Consider the following 21,180-nt stretch of genomic DNA (forward strand, 5'->3'; position numbering starts at 1 on the left):
TCCACCAGCTTTGGGGATTGTCTGCCCCATTCTTTGCAGTTTACCCTAATTGAGTAACTTCAGTGTGGCTCCCCGTCACACATTATATAACTGAAACAGCAAATACAACACCTGAGAGCATGAGAGATATCTGAAGGGCATGGCCAGAATCTCATCACCACTCTACATAGTCCCCAGCTCTGAAAGGACAATGCAGGGAAAATTGCACTGGCAAAACATAAAACCTAATCAATACAGAGTTAATGCAGCTGTGCATAGGTGTGGTCTCCTTAAGCTCTCTCTGGCTAGATATGATAAAATTGATTGCCTTGCTGACCTGTGTGGCATTCAGTCATGGATTCACTTCTGAAATAGCTTATACCTCTTAGAGTCAAGGTCCCCTCTGTTAATACTTCTACATCTCCTTTCATCTGAGGATTTCAAAGTGCTTTAAAAATATTTAGCTTGAACGTCTGTAAGATAGGAAAGTATTCATGTCTGATAGATGGAGCAGCTCAGGCACAAAGAGGGGCAGTGACTTCCTCAAGAATACACAGGATCCGCAGAGCCAGAAATAACACCTTCATCTCCTGACTCCCATTTGTGGAAGCTGTTCTTCCAACTTTGTATTCATGCTGTACTTGGAAAGCCTAATCATCAGCCATTTGTAGGCAATGGTTTCTGTGCACTGCTTCTCATTTGTTAATATGTCTAGAACTTTATTAGCTCGTGCCTCTAGTGGGCATATCGAAGTTCCCCATGCTAGATACTCTCTGTGAAAAGCAGTAGCAGTTTGGTTCCTGTACTTCAGCATTCAGGACCAGAGCCTCAGCTGATGTAAACCAGCATAGTTCTGTTGAAGTCAATGGAGCTGTGGCGATTTAGACTGACTGGGAATCTTTACCACAAACGATAGGTTGTAACATACTCTGCAATATCTAAATTGGAGTTCTTACTGACTGTGCCCAGGTAAATCTCTTAATTTTGGATTGTCTCCTTCATTTGACCTCCAGTCACTGCTTACAGAGAGCAATGGAAATGATACCTTAGGGAATTATACTTCCATTCAGTTAGCATGCCATGGAGATAGAGGCTGCGTAACTACTTAGATTAGACAAACAGGTGTTCAAAGATTAGAATACTTAACCAAGCTATCCAAGCCAATCATGTCTTCAAAATTGGGCAGGGACTCTTGGGAGACCAGGATCTCATGTGGGATATCTAACACTTCCTGCGACTGTCAGGCTGAAAATATTGCAAGAACAGCCTTATCTATGATATTCTAGCATCTCCATTTCTGATTCTGGTCAGATTAAAGAAGCACAAAGAAACCCTCTACTACCGCTATTGCTGGCACTTTGCATTTCATAAAGGGTTCAAACTACTTTACAGATATTAAAATCCTTACAACAGCTCTGTGGGTTTTATCCCCATTTTACAGATGGGGAAAATGAGGCACAGAGAGGTTAAATGACTTGATTTAAGATCACACAAGGAATCCGCATCAGAGCTCATGGAAAAAGCAAGTAGAGCACACAGTCAGAATTTTCAACTAACACTCATCTAGGTGAGTGTTGAATCTGGTTACAAGGAGTTGTCATTTTGTTTTGCAACTTCTTTGTATTGCTGTAGCAACTAGGGGCCCCAGGCAGGGACTATGGCACCAGTTGTGCTAGGCACTGTACAGACATAAAACAAAAAAGAGCCTCTGCCCTGAAGAGCTTACAATCTATTGAACACTCAATTGACAAGAGTGCTGAACTGAATGGCGTTCTCAACCAAGCAAGCCCCCAACTCACATGTACATCTCTGGCACAGACTCTCTCTTTGGTATAAAGTATAGAAAAGCAGTAGGTGATCAAAAGGTGTGGGAGACAGTATACTGAAAACTGAGAAATAAAAATAAAAAAGCAAAGTGGGCAACTCTGGTTTCTCATCAGTGAGGGAAGTCAATTTTGGGAGTCTGACCTTGTCACAAAGCAGGGAAAAGTGACACATCTCAGACACAGCACATCTTCTGGGTAATTTCTAAACAAATTAACACACAACTGGTTGCAAGGGCTAGATTCTCAGCTGATGTAAGTCATCTTATTTCCACCGACTTCATTGATTTACATCTAAACACGAGTAACTGAAACATTGGTTTAGGGAAAAGGCCACGCTATCCTTTCAGGAATTAAAGAAAGGGAACTTTTCTCCTTTCCTACCCATAGAGATCAGCACCTTTGCTGAGCCATGGTGTTCCTGTAGGTGTCAGATGGGGATGAACAGAGATGCTTAATTCCTTACTTCCAGCAGGTTCAAAAATCTCAGGAACTTTGCGTAAATGAAGTAGGGCCTATCTGGAAAGCATGTTGCTGTGCTATCACAAGCAGCCAGTTTATGAGAGGATTAGACTGTCTGGCAAACTGTGGGCAAAGGCTGAAAGGAATGGGATTTCTGGGGCGGATTAGGGGAAGCAGTGTGCTCAAGGCAGCAATGAGATACATATTGGCTGAAAGGAAGAAAGTGGCCAACTGATGTTCAAAGTGGCCATTTTAAAGCTGCTTGTTTTGAATGCATGTAAAGGCCCAGAAAAAGCATGCAGAGAAAGACCCCTGTAAAAAGACATGAACTAGGGTGAGAGGTCAATTGTAGCCAGCTAGACAGAGAAATGATTGGCCAGGACTTTTGAGAGAAGCTCCTGTCCGGTATTGAACACCTTCAACTCCTGCTGAACTTTTTGAAGAGTTCTGGGCCCAAGCCTGCTGTCCAAATCTCCCACTTGCTTCAGTAAAAGTTGTGTGTGCGCGCAAGGACTGTAGGTCTAAATTCCCAAAACCTAATCCAGAATTTGGATGGCCAACTTCAGACTCCTTGAAGGGACCTGATCTTCAGAAAGTGTTGAGCACCTGGCCTTAGAAAATGTGGTCCTTTTAAGGGGTTGCATGTTGGGTACCCAAAAGTCCAGATATCCAGAATCACTGGTCACTTTTGGAAATGTAAGGCTGTATGTGATTTTTAGTAATTTTGTCCCTGACCCTGTAATCTGATCCATGAAGGCAGACCACTGACCAGCACCCACACACGCCGATCCAACTGCAGGATCAGGACCTTTTTCTATCCATTTAGTTGTATCTCACTGGAATTTTGTGTCCATCTGAAGTGGTTTGGTGGGTTTTCCCTATAAACTAAGTGCCTGATTGAACGCCCATGAAAGGCAGCAGAAAAACACCCAATTGAGCCAAATTCAGCTCTGGTTAGTCAATTAAGTTACACCAGGGTTGCATTTGTCCCATTTGCTTTAGTGAGAGTTGGATCAGGCAGTAACCTACAAAGGAATGAAAAAAGAATAGATAAAATAGTAAAGATGACAAATATCAAAATAGAGACAATGGATGCAAATTTTAACAGAGCAACAAAGTATGCAGGACATAAAGAGGAAGTGGAAATGGCCTTGATCTATTGGGCATATAGAGACAGATGATGAAGAAAAGAAGAAAAAGAGAAGTCCCACAAATAATACTTTCATTTTTGAAAATGGAGATATTTATTAAGTTAAATAAATTCAAATTATAAATATCGTAACATTTATTTCTGAAAAAGTTCCATCAAAATTAAACAAAGCAATGAACTTGTTCCTTCTGATCATGCTTGTTATGACTCAAGCTATGGAAAAAAAGGCATGGAGTACTATAAAATCTAGGTCTGTTATTGAATATTACAAATGGGACTTCGCTAAAAATCACAAGAAATTCTTATGGTATGTTTTGCAAAATGTGACTAGAAAAAAGACGACAACAATACAGTTGTTCAATAAGTTCTATCACAAAGAACTCTGCTACGTTGAGTCGTCTAGACATTGCTTGTGCACAGTCACCATAGCCATCTTGAAGGTAGACATTCTTTAAATCAGCACTGCACACTACTCGAAAATAAATAGATCAGACTGAAAGAACAGAACATGTGTTATTGCCACGCAAAGAAAAGTTATACTTTAGTCCTTGTAACAGTTTTAGCCATCAGCAAATATTTGCTACATTGGAAAGGATTAGATTTAAGCCCTAATCACAAGACTCTAAACAACAACACATTTTGTGATGTTTGAACACTTTGCACAAGTACTTTTGCCCCTGAGTGTGCCAAAATGATGCTGATTCAAGGAGATAGTGACACAGCATCCAGCTTGTGAAGGTTACATACATTATAAATGATGCAATAAATATTACATTTCATTCACAGGGGAAAAATGAGTTCATGGCATTTTACAATCTCAGAGCATAATTGTTTGCTAATTCACTTTAAATACCATGCCAAGAACATGAAATATTACATTACCATCACACTTTTCAATGAACTGGGCAAAACAGGAAGGAATGCAAATCCACAAATTTTTACAATGAGAGTGTGAAATTAACCACTGTGCATAGGGACTGCAAAATGTTGAAGACCTACATAACTCTGCCGCTTTGGGAATGGCTAGTATCACTAACCCGGAACCCTTGTTCTGTGTGAATGAGCAAGTACTGCAATTGTGGCCAGCCCCTAATGGCCAGATACAAGGAGAGAGAGGCTCCCTGCACCAACAGTCCCTTTCCCTCATGCATAAGATATCAGCTACAAACTGGTCCAGGTTAGCTCATCTTGTACCATTTTAACCACACACTACATTCCTGCTGACTAAAAATATGCAAAATTTCAAATCAATCTTCAAAAGTACTCATAATCAGCCTTGGTTTGAGTTTTGCTCGCATTCATGCTCCTTAAAGTTCCACAAACAAGGACTGTGATAGTTCACCCAGCTGGGTGGTTGGGGAATTTCTTCTCTCTCTAGTCAACCCTATTTCATCGCCATCGTTGGGACACCCCACTGCAAACACATTAAACTAAAAAGCAGAAAGTCCAAGCCTTGTTGAAAGGCAAAAAAGAGGCTGGAGGCAGGGATGGCTGTGTAGAGAGTCCCCTAGTGGGTTAGAGTTCACAGAGTTCAAACCTACAAAGACAAACTTTATGGGCTGCTTCACTTCTAGCTCCTGAGGGCCAAATTGCACTGTTTAGTTCCCAAAGAGAACACAGCATGGGTCACGCAGCCCTGTCACTGACCTCAGTGGACCTTCTGTGCAGTGTACTCACCAAGAGCAGAACTGTTTCCATTAAAATCAATGGAAGGTAGGAACCTTTGAAGATTTGGGCCTTAATCATCTTTGAAAAAATATTGGCCCAGGTTCATTTGACAACGACACATTTTTGCCTTTACCTGCATTCACGAATTCTCACCAGATTTATGGTTGCGTATACAAAATATCTATAATGAAAACACAAATTGTTGACCTGTTTTACCTTTCAGTTTGGTTTACTTACTAGAAGCCACTAACATACTGTGCCTATCTGCATTCACTTGTTTCCCATCCCTAGAATAGAATACTTGAGTCTATGTACTCAAAATATACAGTATGGAATTGTTGTTATTATGTTTAGACAGAGGCCCAAGTTAAAAAAAAAACACCAATAAAATGTAGGCTCGTGTCCATCTAGCATTACTCTGATGACATGATACAATCTCAGGCCATCGAGATTCTAGAAATACAAGGGGACAGACTTTTTCTGAGGCAGGAAAAAAGTGTGTTTACTTTCTGAAGAGATTATGTGCTTTCCTTGCAAGTTTCTTTATGGTTATAAAGAAAAAGCTTACGTTGCAATCTCCAGAACCACAGTAGGTGTCATGAAGAGAAGGTAAATGGAATATGAGTTGTAGCTAAAAGAAACCTTTCCTTCCTCAGTTTACCTCTCTTTTCAGTATTGTTACAAAATAGCCCAGCTCATTGGCACAACAGTTCTAATAATCTTTTACATTCACCATCATCCACATGCTAAATTTGACATTTCATTATTAAAGTGGTTTGCCACTATTTCTTCTTTGTTCATATTTTTTTTAAAAAATATCACTAGGCACCTTTAATCTGCCCTGCCCTTGTTTTTCACCATGGGCTTTCAGTGATAGTCAGAGGAAATCAGTAGTGACACATTACAAAATACAAGCATAAAGAAAATATATTGTACATATATCTAACTGAACAATTTAGAAGGCAATAAAGTTACACATACTTTCCACGAGTTTACATGACACCACTACTACTGCTGTAAAAATGGGGAAAGTAGAAAATGACTTACAAATGCAGATCTCATTTTTCTGATTTAGGAATAAGTGCTTTTTCTTCAAATGCAAAAAAACAAACAAAAATCTAGGTCTCTGAGTGACTGAAAATGTGTAGCATTTCTGTGCTATACGGGGTACTGTTTCATGGTTTTCAGCACTTTGGCCACATAATAGACTTCCTGATTTTTAAGTGTCTGGAAACATATGGGAATGCTTTGAATCGTCTTCAGTCCCACTTGTAACAAAGAATATTTGTAGTCCCCATGTGACTGCTACACTGAAAGCTTCTTCTGTTTTGAAAGAATCAACCAGTTTCAGGGATATTCCCAGAGCCAGATTCTCTGACTCAGTTCTGACCACATGGTGCTCCCTTAGTAGCACAAATAGCCCTGAATCGAGTCTCAGCTGGCTGGATCAGAATTACTTAGAGAACTCCACAGGTGTAAAGCTGGCCAAGCCAGTTCCTGTGCCAATTGCCCCTCCACTCTGGCACAGGGAGGATGTCAGCAAAGGGAAGGGCAGGGATGGACCAGAGTGCAGCTCTGCTAATTCTCAGCTGGTGGTGTATGAATAGTCTAGGATCTATTGCTGGTTGTCATAAATAAGACTAGCCATTAGGTACACAAAACAAATGCTGGGGAAGTTTGAGAATCAGGCAGCAGTAATTGACTCCTTCCGTTCTTGTGCCTTGTGGACCTCAGTGGATGAGAGAATCCAAATGTATTTAAAAGGCAGAATTATTGGTTTAGCTCCTTTAGAACAGTAGAAGCTTTATAAGGTGCATCTACTGTGTATAAACAGCCTATATATTATCTATTGGACACACATATGACATATATAAACTCACACATGAAAAAACGATGAAAATACTTTCTTTCATATATTATACTCCACACCGCTACTTTACACACATAAAAACGCTGCAGCAGGCTAACGATGACTATGAAACATGGCTTTCCACAAAAGGACCTAGGGAAGTACTTGCAGAGACTGATGCAAAACAAATGAGATCAAAACAACAGAAAAAAGATACCAAGACTAGAAAAACATACAATAAAACCAGGAAAGGTAACTAGAATAGTACAGAACAGAGGATGGATAGGAATTATGATGAGCTGTAGAATAATAATCAACATGTTTTTCTATTTGCAGTATTATAGACTATCGTTAAGTCAGGTTTATAAAGGAGGCCTAGATCTTTTCCCCAGAACTTTTGAAACTGACTTGCGTTTCATTGATGCTCTATTGACTGTAAGTGCATTACAAATATTATACAGATTCACTGTTTGGTTGCCCTCAGTCTAGGCTAAAACCAAGGACTATGTTACAGCCAGTCTATTTTCTAGTTCCTGATGATCATTGGTACTTAATGATCAAAACTAATTCCAGAGGTCCAGCGTCTATCACCATGCATTAGTATTGTGATGAAGAGAAATGGCACAGAACATGGGAAGAACAAACAGCAACTAAATTTTCAAGACAAGTAGCATCTGAGATTAGAATTGAACTTTTGATATAAATTATAGAAAGAACTTCCTAAACAATAAGTTTATTGCATGCAAAAGTCACCAGAAAAGGGGAAACGCCCCTCCTCCACCCCAAAAAGCAAGCGGGTGCTAGAAAAAAACCTATAATGGCCTCATTAAAGTCTAACAAAGTCTTTTGACAATGAGTGGAAAACATTAGTATGATTTGAATTCAGAGACAGACAATCTTTTATTTGAGGGTATGTATCTCTGTGAAACAGGTATTTATTGGTAAGTCTTCATTGCTATGATGAAGGTTTTTGTCTTTTTACTTGGTTCATAGAAACTTTATTTTTTACATTTTTTTCCCCCTAATGCACTATACTTGAATACACAGAATATTGTATGCTCCATTTATTTTACATATATATTGAAATAGGGTCTCATATTGGAAAACACATCCTGTCCCACTCAAAGTATGATTTGTTTTTGCACTATGATACCTTAATGTGGCAGGATTGTAAATTGCAATAACATGTCTGCTTCACAGTTGCAACCAACATATACCCATCCAAAGAAGCCACTTGTGCTTTGTATTTATGGAAAACAACTAGTTTACAGAAAAGTACCTTTAACTAAATAGCATAGTCTTAGAATAGTTTAAAAACGTATACATTTGAAAGGTTCGTAGGCATATTTCCATCAATTTTATAACTGTACAGCCAGACCCTCAGCTGGCTGAAATCTGCATAGCTCTATTGAAATGAAGAGTGCTACAATGATTTATGCCAGCTGAGAATCTGGCTCATAATTTGCTTCTGTGTTTTATCTGGACTTTCTTTTTTCCATTAAAAAGCAAAAACGTTCACTTACTGAGAGGGGTGGAAAACCCATACGGTCTGTTAAAACCTCTGACACAGTCTGAAGGCAGTATCCTCACTGTACCCTAAACCAGGAAGAGTGAACTGGCTGTTATCCAATAGGAACTATCTAAATTGCCAACAAAAACTTCAACCAACTTTTTTTAATTTTCAAAATAATCTTGCCATTGCACTCCCTGGTTCTGATCAGAATGGAAGTGCTGAAATAATAAATCAATCGTTTGTATAGTGATTTTCATTTTCAAAGCACTTCACAAACATCAACTAATTAATGCTTCAAACACCTTTAAGGCAGGTAAAATATTATTGCCATGTTCCAGAAGGGGAAACCCCAGCACGGAGGCAGGTCATTGTCAGAACTGGGATTAGAAACGAGAAGTTTGTGGCTCTGATGTAATCATGCCCCTCTCTGTGCATTACTAGTTGTATTTCCAGATTGACTGATATTGGAAGGACATGAAATCTCACATGCAAGCTTTTTCTTGCAAAATTTCCAGCTCTAATTAAACCTGAATCTTTTCCAGTGTGACTGTTACTATTTCTAGACTTAGGGCCTGGACCAAAGCTCACTGAAGTCAACAGAACATTGGCTTTGGATCAGCCCCTTCCTGAAATGTTTTTGAGCATCTTTCTTAGCTTTTATGGTGCCACTGTGATGTCTGCTGAGGAGATGGATAAGTTAACTGCTCCAGGGAGGAAGGGAGAGCTGGTAGTCTTTGACTAATTTAGGTCCTTATTCAGCAAAGCATTTAAGCATTTGCTTATGCCCCACTGCCTTACTATGTCATCATATATGTTTAACTCCACTACAATCCTGACTGGAATCTTTGTATGCTACTGCAAGACAGTATATATAATGGTAATGGAGGTTCACTGCCAGGGAAGGAGGATCAGGACCACAGAAGAGAAGTTACTTTTGACCAACATTTGAATCGTTCAATTTTTAGATTGCACCTGGGGGAACAATGCAGGTTTTCCAGTATCCCGTGCATGTCATTTTGCATACAGAGGCCCCAATCCAACAGGCAAAACTCCTAATTATTTAAATGAGACTAAATCCTTACTTGTCTCAGTCTCAAGAAGCACTTCAGAGCAACAAACAGGCTAATTTTCATAAGTGATAAGCCACTACCTCTCCTACTGATCTCAGTAGGAGCTGTCGTTGCTCAACATCTTTGTAAGTCAAGACAACAAAAAATATGTATTAACCTTGCAGTCACTGTATACTTCATAATATTGGTGGTAAATTAGGATCTGGTATAATACGCTGGTTTCAGAGCTGTGATGAAAGCAGGCCTAGCTCCAGCCACTAAGGTCACCTCCCAATACCCAGAAGCACTCAATGGAAGTAGGGCTTGTATGGTGCCATCCTGAGGTTGTAATGACCCCATACTCCCTTTGAATCAGACCAAAAGTCTTCACACTGTTGAGGGGAGAACATGGAATGCTGTTTCAACGTTCACAGAGTGCCCCATGTGGTTTGCTGGTTGGAGATACTATACAACAGCTTCATTTAGACACTTTTTATTTTCAAATGTTCATCATTTTGGAGATAGTCCTACCAGGGCTCAATATACACCAGTGAAAACAATTAACAGAAATCAGATAGCAAATGACATTCTGTCTTCCAGTAGCTGTATACCGTGTATAAACAGAAGGGAGTAAGTATAACTTCCTTTTGATATTTGAGGTTCTTTTAGGAACATTTGCCAGTTTATGTTTATTAAACAGGCTAGTAAATTTGTTAGTAATTTCATAACTTTCAACTATCAAAATCCTGTTTCAACTGCATTTTTAAAGCATTCACTGTACAAATGCCAGATGTCTACTGCCAAAGAGCAGTCCTAGTGACAAAACATTCTTGCCAGCATAAAACATGAAAATAATTGAAATAAATGTAAAACTAATACAAAAATATATCTGGAATTCCCCCAAAACCACCTAGAAATTATTTTAAAATAATATCCTCTATGAAAGTCTCAATACATGCTGCTTTATAGCCAAATTCTCCATTGGGTTTACACCCAGGACAACTCCATTCACTCCAATCGTATTTACGGGGTGTAAGTCAGCACAGAATTTGGACCTTTATCACCAAAATCCAGCCTATAGTTAGTTGGTAAGATTTAAAATGGATGATAACATCATTTATCAAAAGGTATGCTTTAAAGTGGTAGTTATGTATATATTTTTCCAGACTCCTTTTATTATTAATTATTTTAAAAATCAGTCAAAAGACTTCTGACTGATTTTAAAAATCATAATAAAAGGAGTTTGGAAAAATCTGACTTCAATAAGGCGACTGGACAGGAAAAAACGTGGAGGATTCCTTTAGAAAACCTTTACTTCTTAGTGAACCTGGACATGGCAAGGAAATCCTGGGCATCCAGAGAAGGAAAGTCCGTACAGAAGCAGGAAGGGAACAGTATCACATGGTATCCAGAGCCATCATTCCACAAAGGGCCCTACTGGTAGGCAATATAGCCCAAAAATGGATGGCACTGGACACAGTGGCATGGCCAGGGCACTCTGAGGATATGCCAAATTCAGCACATCTCCCAGGAAGTATTTGCCAACAGGACTCCCACAGAGCCCCAGCAACAGTTTAAAGCTGCCCTCCTGTGGAGGAATTACTGGGTGAAGGCAGCAGTGCAAATGTCACCTATCCAGTGGAGTGAATCAAGCCTATAGTGTTGCATCTGTGACATCGCAGTCTATTCCCGCAGCCATGACTGTGATGTTACAAACTCCTTGTTGACTAATTGCAGACTCAAGCAGAAGGCAGCAATGAGCTAAAATGAAGATATCCCAAATATTCTTTAGAAAACATACTGCAGTACTGTAGAGTAACGGTCCAAAACACTACAGCTTACAAAAGGGATGCTGCAGAATTTGGGGATATTCATTATAAGGGTACTCTTATGAAATGGCAAAGAAAATGATGGAAAACATGAGCTAGAAATTGAGGTTCATATTGTTACTAGGATACTTTAAAATGTTCTCCACTTTATATATTTCGGACCTGATCCAACACCCATTGCAGTCAATGGAAACACTCCCTTTGCCGTTAGTAAGCACTGGATCAGGCCCTTAAATAGAAAAACAGTAGATCTGGATAACTTGTACTGTAAATTTATACAGATCTGAAAAAACAAGACTCAGACTGCTCTGCAGATTGTTTTTAGTGCCAGACTAGTGCTTCCCACAGCTCCCATTGTCCGGGAACGGCGAACCGTGGCCACTGGGAGCTGCGGGGGGGCATGCCTGCAGTTGGTCAACGTAATGTCTCACAGCCCGCCAGCAGATTACCCTGATGGGCCGCGTGCCGAAGGGTTGCAATAGAGTTCCTCCCTGCAGAACCAAGAGGAGAAGTTTGTCCTGTGCCTCTGAAGTTATGTTATCCCTATTTCCCAAAACCACAAACTACTGAAACTTTAAAGCAACTTAAAAGAGAGTACCTTAGAGACACACTCTACTCTTAATCAATAGGAACTCTATGTGAGCTCTCCCACACCTCACCAACCGTGGGACAAGGAAGCCCTCACTTTTACCAGTACCAAGTGCAATGGCCTAACAAGATTCTACCAACCACAAGAGAGCTCTTGCTGCAGAGACATAGTGTAGTTATCTAGGGGAAGAAGAGTGGAATGCTTTCTTCGTCATCATCACCATCCATCTAAAGCATGAAGTTGCCTTCATGAAGGAGACAGTAACACAGGATATTAGCTTGTTGGAGGTGATATATGAGGGGGGGAACCTAGGATTTCATCAACTTCTTCATTGTGGCATGACTTCCCCTTCTGTTATAAACCTGTACTCTCCTCCTACACAGCTGCTGCAGCAACCACAGTTTACTTTACTTCCACTGGGACAGTGACAGGTAGCTTTTCCCGCAACATGGCAGCCTTCTGCTGATCACAAGAAAAACACAGACAAACCCAGGCAGCCTGAAATACAAAGTCTGTATCTGGAATTCTGAACTTTAATTATGCTTCAGGGTAGATCAAAAGCACATGAGGGAGCTTTTAGTGCACTGCAGTAGGGCCTACACAGACACTTAGTGTGTGTCGGGTTAGTGGGGGATAGATTCACACGCCAGCTTGTCATTAACTACGTGTTCATGTAGATAAGCCCTTAGAAATGTATGGGTAGAGCTATTACTTGATCCAGCAATATTCCTTATTCTTAAATAGGAAATACAGGTAGAATTGGTTAATATTCCCAGTACCAGAATGGAAGATTTTAAGTGTACCTTGGGCCTCTCTGGTTCTCTCAGCATTTTATAGGAGATCTCTCGGGATTCAGTATGATAGATTTCAAATGTCAGGAAGGACCCATAGAGATGATTAGGAAAAGATTCAGTAAGTCTGCTGCTTCAATAAAACAGAGAAGGAATGGGATGTCCCCCATGCACAAGACAATTGCTGAGGATCCCATCAGTGGCTCCAAGCCATAAGGTACGAACCCACCGTACTAAGCTTTCCAGTGAAGATACCAATTTTCTCATGATCCTGCTCAGATTATTTCCCCAAAGCCTGGGAGAACAGAATTCCAAACTGGTTACGTTCGTACAAACAATTTCTCAAGAAATACTTCACAATCCTGACATGTACAATAAAACACCAGTTATCTATTCTGGTCCCTTAAAAAGCTTAGTAAAACTTGCTACAACTTGCAGTAAGGAAATTTGATTCTCTGAAATCCTTCTTTGCTGAATACCCTTGCATAAATAAAATGAACAGGTCCATGATGAAAGAATTACCAGGTTATGCAGCATTTTGTCACATTTGTTGATTTTACCTTCTTAATATAGACAAAGATAAAGCAAATGATAGAACCCAGTCAAATTTGAGCATACAAATTTCTAAAACACTATGTAATCCAAATAATCTCCCACCTTCTTTTAAGACTGAAATGCAAACTTTAATAATGATACCCCTTTCATGTTCTGGAATATTAATCTTTAAAATGATTTTATTCTGAAATGTACAGTTAAAAAAAATCAGAAGTGTGAAGATTTCTCTGTTTCTGTCCTACACAGACATTTGAGGGATTTTTAAAATTATTATTTCCATATTGCAGGCAGCTGACACTAAAAATAAAATCATCATCAAAGCATGATAGGACATACCAAAAAAAAGCATTGCCTCTTTGGAACGAATATGCATAGCACAGGAAATACCTGTGGCAATCCAATGTCTGTTGTTCTCGTTTTTTGCCATTTTGACAGTTTGTAGCTACTAGTGATGGAGTAGAGAGCAACAAGGATGCAAATCTGAATTTAAAAGGCTAATCTTGCAGCAGAAATTGCAACAAAGATGACATACCAATATTTTAATTTTGTCACAGTCCTAAAAATAAGAGTACTAATTTACACTGCATTAGAAAGGTTCCAGGACCATGGGCCGGCTGAGAAATAAACAAAATGAAAACAGTCTGTGAAGCGATGAAAAGGCCAGAGCAGCCTAAGTGAAATGTACACACTTACATAACTCACTGATTTCAAGGAGAGTGACTGTGTTATGTAAGCACCTGACAGGGTCATTTACTTTTTGCTCACTATGTAGTTTTTAAAGAGTGCTCCCAAGGACAGTTTTATTTTTCAAACAATATCTTGGACCAGAGATGATCTGGGGAGAAAAATAAAAAAAATAAGACTTTACGGCCAGCATAGCAATACAAACAGGACGGGATCTAATCGCACAAACAGAACACCGCTTCAAGGAAAAAGGATTTTCATTGTTTTAACAAATTTTAAAAGACACCTGTACTCACTGTGTACCGTCTGTGCTAGAAGTAAATTAAGAACCTGGGCCTGCATTCCTTTGTGGACCTCAAACTCCCATTGAGATCAATGAGCATTTGACATAAGAAGGAATACAGAATTAGACTCAAAGAATGTACAGTAAATTGGTCAGGAGCAGCCCTTATTACAAAACGTACTATTCTACAACAATAGGCCAAAACCAAGCTACTTGAATTGTTTTTAGCTTCGACATTTCCCAAAGAATTTGTCAGCGTTTCATTAAAATTTATTACCATTTTCCAATCACCTCTAGTCCACAATGCTACATTAACATGGTTGTAAACTGAAGTGTTCTGGACTACCACTGCTAAACACTGTGGTTAGGTAGGGGTTTTCCAATATACAGGAACTGCTCTATTACAAAAACTGGGCACTGTTTCACCAGAGTCTAAGCACCCTCAGCTCCGTCCCTTGAAGTCACTGAGAGCTGGTGGCTTGAAGGAAGGTAGTAAGAAAGGAAAGAAAGAAAGGGGGTTGTGCTAATCTGGAATTAAATGGATTTTCAACAGCCAGTAGTATTTAGCACAGTCAGCCTCCATCCAACGCTTAATGCCCCTTTTAAATTGATCTTTTCAAATGAGAACCAATCAAGATCAGGGATGCTGCTTCCAACAGTAATTTCGTAATTATGCAGAGTGAATTCCATGAAAGCTACTTCTTTCTCTGTCCCATAACACTGTGTGTAAGGACTTGTCTCTTGTTTGGCCTTCATGTTATCAATGGAACATGTAGCATCTTTAAGGTCTCTGCAAATCCATAAATATTTTCCCCTTCTCTTTTAATTTTCTTTTTGGAGAATATGGAAATTAAAACAAAGAGGATCCCCCATGCTCTTCCTTATGGTCCTTAAGCAGAGGACTGGAGTAAAGGGGCCTCACATTGTTCTAGCTGCATTCTCAATACACCATTTTTATGAAGAAACCAGAGCTGTAGAAACTCTTCTGGCATGGCATGGAACCCAGAATCAGGCAACACATTGTCATAGTAATGATGGCTGATAAACCTTCCATGCAGGTCCACTGAAAAAGGCCAGAAGCCATAGATGGTTACTTCTTCGCACAGACCTAGGGCTGCGCTGACAAGGAAGAGACCTGTTGAAAGCCGCTTGGCATGGATTCCTTTGCTCTTCCAAAACTTGCCAATGTCACGGAGGAAGTTGGGATTGGCAAAGAGCACCGTCTGGTTGGCACCAAAGTCCTCCAGGGTGTAGTAAACCCGTAGGGATGGCTCTGTCCCTGTCTTCATAGAGAAGGCTGGCATATAGACGTAGCTATGGTTATAGACTTTAACACTATCCACAAAGGTTTTTCTAGACCAAAGCAGATTCTGGAATCTGTGAAAACAAAACAAAGGCATGGGGGTTACATATATTTTCCAGTTCATTTCAGAATCCAGCTCAAAACTAACCTCCCTGTATTTTCAACTATGCATGGATTTTCTCTAGCCAACCGTGTGGACTGTTTCTGCCATCGTGTCTACCCATTCCCTATGCTTGTTAACACTGGTCTCCTCTGTCCCTTTCTCCAATGCCATCTGGACCTGTCTTCCTGCATCTTTCCCCTCCAACTCTTCACTTCTTTTCAAATCTCATGTGAAAATGTACCTTCTCTCCTTCTTGTGCCTCTGAATTTCTCTGTCCCTCTGCTATTATTGTTTAGGTCCAGGAGAAAGAATGGGCTTGCAGTTGAGGCACTGGACTGTGATTCAGGAGAGCAGAGTTTGGTTCTTAGCTCTGCTAAAGACTAGACTTCCTGTGTGGACAAATCACTGAGGGTTTGTCTACGCTGCAGTAAAGAACCTGTGGCACCGAGTCTCAAAGCCCAGGCGAATTGACTCAGGCTCACAGGGATTGGGTTGCAGGGCTAAAAATTGCAATGTCAGTGTTCAGGCTCAGGCTATAGTCTGGGCTCTGAGATCCTCCCCCCTTGTGGGGTTTCAGAGCCAGGCTCCAGCTTGAGCCCAAACAGCGACACCTCAATTTTTAGTCTCCGTAACCTGAGGCCCATGAGCCCGGGCCAGCCATGGCCATGTTTTAGTGTAGATGTACTCCCAATCTCTGTATCTTAATTCCTCCTCTGTAACATAGGATACTTCTGTACCTCCAGGGCTTGGTAATGAAAAATCCATTATTGTTTGGGAGGCACTCAGGTACTACAGTAATGAGAGACATAAGTCAGGTATAGGTATAACTGAAATATGAAAAGCATTTTGGGATAGGGTTTATACAAAATAAATGAAAATTAAGCAAGTATATTGTAGCAATGGGTTGTACCTGTTTAGAGAAAAATTAGATCCAGTCAAATTTTTTTTTTTACCCTGTGAAAACTTACAAATTTTATTGAAATTTTTAGCAGAAAGTTTTAACATTTCACTGAAAATGTTTTGGTTTTTCAGCTGAACTGCCAACAACTGAAGAGTTTTCAGTCTAAGGGCAGCAGGGAGTGAGGATTTTTCAGGAAAACAAATATTTTCCTTTTATCCAAAACCCAATTTTCTGTCTGAAAACTTTTGGACAGAGAATTTTTTTTTACCAGCCCTAGTAAAAATCCTTGTTGTTCTGGCTCCTTAATAGTGATTAAAATTAAATTAAAAGGATCTCATTCAGATTCTACAGCAACAGCAGTAAGAAATATTTATATAACCAAAATGCATATATAAAGCCACAATCCATCATTTGTTTATGTTATATCTTTATGATTGCTTAAATATGGTGTTAGAGGTTAACATTGCTGCTAATTCTGTTTCTGGAACTACAAGGACTCTTAAGACCTGGCACTTGGCAAAAACAAGTTGCATGGAAGCCAATGTGTTGTTTAGGATAAATGGCACCACAGACCAAACAGACTGAGCTAAACTCGGAATTAATATACAAGATGGAGCAATGTTGTTAAGTGGGTTTACAGGTAGTTTATATTTCTAGATTACAAGTTAAGGAGCCAGAAAAATGTACAAGTAAAAAGACTCCTGTTGGCAACTACCAAGATGGTTTAAAATGGTGTAGATTTTTTTTCTGCTAAACGGCTCCTCTGACTTCTTGGCATGTAAATTACATCAGGTTAGACTTTTAAACCACTGACAAACACTTATTGATGAGTAAGGTTCACATTACTTTTGACTTCCACCCATGGTATCTAGTCCAAGGTAGTATTCTTTGATGAAAAGTAACCTCTCTATACTGAGGAATTAAATACTTCCAGAGATCCAAGATGAAGTGACTCTGGCAGGAAATTCCAGGTTAGTTTCGGATACACGCTTCCACTCACCATGGCGCACAGTGGCAAAGTACCATTGTTTGACACTGAAATGCCCTACTGAGTCATCCTGACAGGTCAGAGACTTTTCATGGACGATATTCAGGACCCAGTGGACAAACCTATTTAATTACAGGAGTCATATGCTTGGTGTGGGAGTCTGGACTGCACTGCTAGGGTTTGCCTATGTCTTGTCTTCTGCATGAATTCTGATTGCCTCAGGACAGAGTACATTTTTTTCTGCACAGACCTCAGAGAAAGCATCCCTAATATTAGCTCCTTTCCTAATAGTTGAGTTATTTTCTCTCTCACACACAAGCACCCTATATACATAAACGTCATTGCTGATATTTTCTCAGAGACAGAATTTATATTGTCTTCTCTCTACCCCTTATAGCACCCTACCCCTCTCAAATACTCAGCAGTCTTAAAAGTGTGACATTATATAGGAATGACATATAAGGTCCAATTTAATACTGGCATTGTGTAAGAGTCCAAACAGCAGAAAAACTAGGATTTCTGGTTACTCTTCCCCACTCTGCCACTGATATACTGCAAATCGTAATCTTTGTGCCTGAAAGATGGGTGTAAAAACATCTCCTTCACAGGGGTCTTAAGAGATCTAATTTTGTGTAAACAGTTTTGAAATGAGAGGCACTACATGAGCATACTAAAAAAAACAAATAAAAATAAAAACCTCATTGGTCTGAGTATGAAACTAGCTGACCTGGAGCAGTTGATTAACAGCTCCTACCAGATAGGGCTACCTAAACATGATAGATCATCCATGGGCACCAACATTGTGAGTGCACTTGACCTAATTCTAAAAGGAAATCACTTTCTTTTTAGCATTTACGGCCTAGTTGTTTGTCTAGCAATGGGGTTAAGCACAACCTAAATAGACAAATAGGACAATTCATTGCATAGTATATTGCATTTGGCAGCCTCTGATAAAGCTTATTGCATTTGGCAGACACTGATAAAGCATGTGAAGGTCAGCCATGACTGCAGTGTACTGGCAGAGGAGTGCAAAGGGGAGTTGCATTTCCCTTTACACACTGATGCACACAATAATGATTTGTAGAAGCCAGTACTCCAGTGCTATTCGTTCTTTGTTTTCACAAGTAAAGTGCAAGCCTCCCTGAATGAGGGGTTCACCCGCTGCCCATGTGGAAAAGCAAGAATCCTGGCCAGTTCTGGAACATTTGGGCTGATACATTTTGAGGCAAAATAATAAATAATAATAATAATTCCCCTCACAAGCACAAGCTAATGTTGGTAGCTGTGCAAACCCCAATATCCCAGTGCTAGCTTTGGGAGGCATTGCATACTGTCCACCCAGGATGCAGGGGGAACACCACCTCCTGCTACAACCTCAAAGGGGCAGAGTGCGTGCTTCCCTCCTCCACTGACCAGCTGTGCTACCCATTGCAGAGGGAGGGGTAGGGACATGTCTTCTCCCTGCTTCTTTCAGGGATTCTAGCAGCACCACTGCTGCTAACCTAGTGCAGGCATTGAGCTCAGGTGAGCACAAGAATGCATTTGTGGCCAGCCCCTGAACACCTGTGAGGAACTGGCCACACATTCTGGCCCTCTCCATCAAAACTGTACCAGATACAATAGGGGCAAAAAGGTTGGCAAATGCAGACTGAGACACCTGATGCTGGTATAAACAAATGGCTGCATTGTTTACCTCTGCAACACTTTGATCTCACAAAGCAGGACCAGCTAAGGATTAGCTTATTTCCCAACCAGCTCTGCAGCTCCTCCCCTTACACAGCCACCCACTGTTGTTACTTTCTCCCCAAATGGCAGCTCTAACTTCAGCCACAAATAGGTAAAACATCCTATCAGAAGCTGGAGATACAGCTGCACCAGTGGTAGGGGTGAGCTTCCACACACCCTCTCCCCCAAGTATGATTCAGCACTGAACAAGAGCAACCGCTTCTGGGGCCAGCAGATTTTTCAATCTCCATACATATTCAATTCTTGACTCCTCTGCTGGAATTTCTATATGGATGGAACCCCTGCAGAAAATATTGCTGATTATGGAGGCAATTCTTATGCTATGTGGACATCTGTCTACTAGGAACTGAAGTGACCGCAACTACCTCATCTCACACAGACCATTTAACAGCCACCAGATGGTAGTGACTCTGGACCTAATGCCACTTTCCTTGCAAATGCAATATCCCCATGTACTGAGCTCTGTGTTTGCAGGAAATGTGAAACTGGGTCCTTTCAATCCCTGTCAACCTGAGCTAGATTTAAAAATGATGAACTAAAGGTGACAGGTTCATTACCAATGCCTTCAACCAGCTAACCACCATCCTACCAGCAGTCCTGCTCAATCAATTAGAGTCACAAAGGTCAGAAATGGAAAAGACTAATTAGATCATTCAGTCCGACTCTCTGCCAGTATAGGAGATTGTTGCACGCAGCCCATTTCCCACCATTCATCCCACTTTGGTTTTGAATAACGAATAACTAAGCACATAGAGCCATGCTTTGACCTTTTGCAGTGTGCACATGTACACACAACTGTATACTTACATACACATAAAGAGGGCCTAACATTTATGTACAGTAGTAGCCAGATTCTGCAGGGTAGCGAGCATCTCCTGAAGACAGTGAGAGTTAAGAGGCTTAGCAGCTTGCAGAAACATGCCCTAGTACCTGGACTATATTGAGTGGAAGCAGGAAGACTGCTTTCACCAGAATTCTATCATCTCTTAATAGGTTTGAGACAGTTCACTTGCGGGATGTGTTAGCTCTTGGTTGTGACCATGAACAAGATCGCTTCTTCAGTGAAAGTTCTCCAGTCGGCAACACATGGCAAGTGTCAACTCAAAGGGACAGACTCTGAGTTGGTGCACATCACTATAGAGTCACTGAAGACACAGGAGTTATGGTGAGGTGCATCGGCTGTGGGGCACCCTAAGTATTGTGCTCTCTGACTATTGATGTCAATGCATCTAGGGGGAGCAGCAGAGAATGACATATCAATATGAGATCACAACTTTGTACTGACAGGCCCCCCAGGACTCCCACCCGCTATCCAACCGCTCCCTGACTGCCCCAACCCCTATCCACACCCCTGCTCCCGGACAGGTTCCCTGGGACTCCCACGCCTATCCAACTGCCCCTGTTCCCTGACTGCCTCCTGGGAACCCCTGCCCCTTATCCAACCCTCTGCCCCAGGCCCCCTTAGCATGCCGCTCAGAGCAGCATGTCTGGCAGCCGCGCCGCCTGGCCAGAGCCAGACATGCAGCCACACTGCCCAGCATGAGCATGCAGCCCCACTGCCCAGAGCGCTGTAGGAGAAGGGGAACAATGGGGGAGGGGCTGGGGGCTAGCCACCCCACCTGAGAGCTCGGGGCTGGGCTGGGCAGGATGGTCCCGCGGGCCGGATGTGGCCCGCTGGCTGTAGTTTGCCCACCTCTGTCCTAACCCCTTGCCAATGATGAGTGGCCTTTACAGACTGCAGTCTGCCCCAGTGAGTGGGGGCTAGGTGATGACTGGCAGTAGCTAATGAGGCAAGGGGGGTTTAGAGGGTTGGGGGTTCCCCTGGGAGGGGAGACCCAGAGTGTGGGGGTATTGCAGGGGCAGAACCCTGAGGTAAAGGGCACCGGGGTGTGGGAGGGACATGGGGGGGCCTGAG

General features: G+C 41.2%; 1 protein-coding gene across 1 annotated transcript in view; it reads right to left on the reverse strand.

Annotated features, from left to right (window-relative positions):
* Nucleotides 1-9,970: 9,970 nt before the first annotated feature.
* Nucleotides 9,971-21,180, reverse strand: part of ST8SIA1 (ST8 alpha-N-acetyl-neuraminide alpha-2,8-sialyltransferase 1) — a 170,475-nt gene continuing 159,265 nt past the window's right edge. Inside the window, exon 5 of the mRNA XM_037915679.2 lies at nt 9,971-15,601. Coding sequence (XP_037771607.1) covers nt 15,115-15,601 — 487 coding nt within the window. The 3' untranslated portion in view covers nt 9,971-15,114. The remainder of the gene's footprint in view (nt 15,602-21,180) is intronic.

Source organism: Chelonia mydas, chromosome 1, assembly GCF_015237465.2.
Source record: "Chelonia mydas isolate rCheMyd1 chromosome 1, rCheMyd1.pri.v2, whole genome shotgun sequence".
Classification (NCBI taxonomy): Eukaryota; Metazoa; Chordata; order Testudines; family Cheloniidae; genus Chelonia; species Chelonia mydas.